The sequence below is a fragment of the Primulina huaijiensis genome, chromosome 2 (assembly GCF_012295235.1).
Source record: "Primulina huaijiensis isolate GDHJ02 chromosome 2, ASM1229523v2, whole genome shotgun sequence".
In the NCBI taxonomy this organism is placed as follows: domain Eukaryota; kingdom Viridiplantae; phylum Streptophyta; class Magnoliopsida; order Lamiales; family Gesneriaceae; genus Primulina; species Primulina huaijiensis.
Window position 1 is genome coordinate 21506326 of NC_133307.1, and position 3709 is coordinate 21510034.

The window sequence follows — 3709 nt, forward strand, 5'->3', positions numbered from 1 at the left end:
TATATATGCATACTTATGTAAGGTGGCACTCATCCGTTGAATTTGCAATTTTTCTAATTTTCATCACATTCAATATTGATGTTTACATAATTGTAAGTGTGTGTTTGTTTTCTCATTTTGAGAACCATTTAATTTGGTAATATAAAATATATGGCCGTAAAAGAAGCCCTATTGTTTATTCAATATCCAATCCCTGAATTGTGACAGGTAGCTTGAGACAAATTTCATGCTGATAATATGACTTTGTTTAGCATAGAAGGAAAGCAGTTTGGAGGGCCAAGGATGTCTACCAACTTGTGTTGTTGAAAAGGACATTGTATTAGTTGGTACAAATGTGAAATAAAATAAAACTAGTTTCTTTAAGTTTAATACATACATATTCAAAGCATAATCTGCTACTGTTTTGGAGATTGGACCTCCAATATTGTAGTATTGATTGCAATAATTATTATTCTTAAATATGTACAACTCAATACTATATGTGTGGATAATAAGTAAAGTTTTTGTATTATTATTTTACTATATTGCTCAAAAATTATATATTGTTTGTATCACTTGCAAAGTTTATAAAATTTAAGATCAAATTTAGGATATTGAATTTGTAGAAGTCAATATATTGTTTATTCATTTAATTGGTGAATTTAATTTTTTGAACTCATTAAAAACATGATGATCATAGTAGTGTTTTTATTTTCGTAATAGAAAATTGCAACATAAGAAAATTTGAAAATAATGTTATGTAAAAGTTGAATAGATATTTAATAATATATAAAAATATATTTGAGAAATAACATTTTCTTGATACATAATTCTTAGAAAAATATTAAGGATAAAAATGATTTCCTTATCGATGTAGTCTACGGAAAGATCGATTCTTTTATAAAATTAATTATCTATGATATAAAAATTCTTAAAACAAAAGGTAAAAAAATTATGTAGGAGATTATATATTACTTAAATTGAATATTATGAGTTATATTTTGCTATCCATATTATTATTTCATTAGTTTTGAAATTGTTTTGATGAGTTAGTCACATGTATTTTAAATTGATAATTACTTGTCTTAAGTGTGCTTCACTTATATAAATAATGATTTATGCATTGATACAATCCATAATTTGATTGATTTTTAGATTATTATTATGTCTTATACCTGGTGTTTAGATATATATTTTTAAAATTTGTTTCAGTTCATTCTGTTCTACATATTATGTTAATTATAATTCATTATATAACATAAAATCAACCGCTCGAATTTTAATTTGAAAACAATTTTGAAAGTAAATTATTTAAGTTTTAAATTAATTAATTTATTTATTTAATATGACAAAAGAATAAACTTAGATAAATAAAAAATGATCCAAATTATTTTTTTATGATATCAAAATTTTAATTTTTATTATATAATTATAATTTTCGTACGTTGCGTAATAGTATGAATTAAAAGGAGACTAGAAATGGGATACATAAAGAGTCAATTCCTCGACCAATATAATATATAGGCATGCAAAGGCCTGGCAGCCTGCCTTGTTGGAATCTAGAAACCCGTAATAGAATAAACATTTCCAGTTTACTCTCGACAATGGATCCCCACTCCGACCACGTAACCCACGATTTCGCGCCCTTCTTCCGCGTCCGCAACACCGGACGTATCGAAAGATTCATCAAACACGATTTCCTGCCCCCATCGAAACATCCGGACACCGGCGTCCTTTCCAAAGACGTCGTTGTTTCGCCGCAAAACGGTGTTACGGCCCGGATATACCTCCCTCCAACGCAAGAGCCGGACACGAAACTGCCCCTCATCATATACGTCCACGGCGGCGCTTTCTCCATCGAGTCGGCCTTCTCTTCAACTTACCACAACTACGTCAATTCCCTGGCTGCGGAATCTGGATCTGTTGTCGTCTCAGTGGAATACAGGCTGGCCCCGGAGCACCCGATCCCCGCGTGCTACGACGATTGCTGGGCTGCTACGAAATGGGTGGAGTCTCATTCCACTACCGTCGGGCAAGGGGAGGACCCTTGGATAACTGATCACGTCGACTTTAAACGGGTTTTCGTGGCGGGCGACAGCGCAGGTGCCAACATAGCTCACGAAATTGTTGTCCGTGCTGGCGCAGAATCCGAATTTGGTTTCAAATTCATTGGTATGCTTCTGATTCACCCGTATTTCGGGATTGGGGACGTTGAACACCTGTGGAATTTTATCTACCCCGAATCGACGGGCCCAAACGATTCCAAGCTGAACCCGTCTGCCCATAAGAACTTGCTGTCAAATCTGCGGTGCGAGAGGGTGCTTGTTTGCGTTGCCGGGAAGGATTTCTTGAAGGAAAGGGGTGTGAAGTATCACGAGGCGTTGGAGAGCAGTGATTGGAATGGCGTTGTCGAGTTTTTCGAGACAGAGGTAGAGGGGCATGTGTTCCATCTGCTGAAGCCGGACGCTGACCAGGCTACGCTGTTGATGAAACGAATGGTTGAGTTCATGAACAAGTAGCTTTAAACTTGTGTGTGCCGTAGAATTCAATTAATCCATGCTTTGTTGTTATGGTATTTATGAGGTGTTGTCGAATTCCAGATACTCTTATCTTCTGGACTTTAATTTCTATATATGTTCTGTAAGTTATTCCTTGAATCATAAAATACTTTCGGAGCAAAAACGATATATATGCTAAATATCGATATCTTAATTAGCGACCATTACTACGTACAACAATCAATCTATACACTGCGACCATTGGAAAACCAATACAAAGCATTACCATCAAAATACCCACTGCCATCGATGTCTATTTGAGCAACCACTACGAAGCATTGCCGTCATATGCCATGCACCCCAACCATTCTAGTGATGAAGATAGACTGCATGCACATCTACCATTATAGTGCACAACAACTAATTAATGTATCTATTATCAAAATACAAATGAGATAAACATGCCAGTCCATCTACATTCCCACTTCTTGTCATTTACGTGTGACTGTGTCCAGGGACGTAATCAGAAAATATTTTGATCCTGGGCTGAATGAATCGATAAACAACATTAAATAATATTTTGCGGAAGACGAACCACCGAGATCTCCCATATGAATCTCACTCCCCTCAGTATCCATTTGTTGAAGATGAAGCTTTTTGTGCAGAGAGAAGCCCCTGTGAGACGGCTATGAAATATGCTCAAAGAAACGGGCTAAAAAATGGGCTGAAAAATTTACTAAGTTGAAAATATAAGACTAAAATTTAATATAAAAAAACTCAATCCATATTATTAGTTTGACCCAAAAATATAGCCTGGGCTGGAGCCCACCCCAGCCTTTGGGGTGGCTCCGTCCCTGACTGTGTCGGATTTGTCTCTCACAAACTATCATCCCCTTGCTAGTGAAAGTCATCTGGAGCATAAGATACCATAATATTTGTATCCACGCTTCATAATCTACTGAAAAGTAATTACAAACTGTCGTTTTTATCATAAATTCCATCCTGCATCATTTAGATTTTATAACGTGTTTGGACTGATATTTTTTACTTAAAACCTTATTTCTTGGGGCTAGTGGAGTTTTCAATTGTACCTGCTTTGAATTTTGATTATGTGATTAGAAGTTCAAGATAATAAAATACAACATTATCATCTAAAATAGTTACTTTTTTAAGTAAATTAGGGAATGGTCATAATAAAGTAAAAAAAGGTTGTCGGAGACGAACCAAAAAAG

The 3709-nt window shown here is 35.0% G+C and overlaps 1 protein-coding gene across 1 annotated transcript; it reads left to right on the top strand.

Moving 5' to 3' along the window:
- The first annotated feature begins 1497 nt into the window (after positions 1 to 1497).
- Positions 1498 to 2666, top strand: LOC140969411 (probable carboxylesterase 1). Its single transcript, XM_073430743.1, has one exon. The coding sequence runs from the start codon at positions 1506 to 1508 to the stop codon at positions 2496 to 2498; it is 993 nt and encodes a 330-aa protein (XP_073286844.1). The 5' UTR covers positions 1498 to 1505; the 3' UTR covers positions 2499 to 2666.
- The last annotated feature ends 1043 nt before the right edge of the window (positions 2667 to 3709 follow it).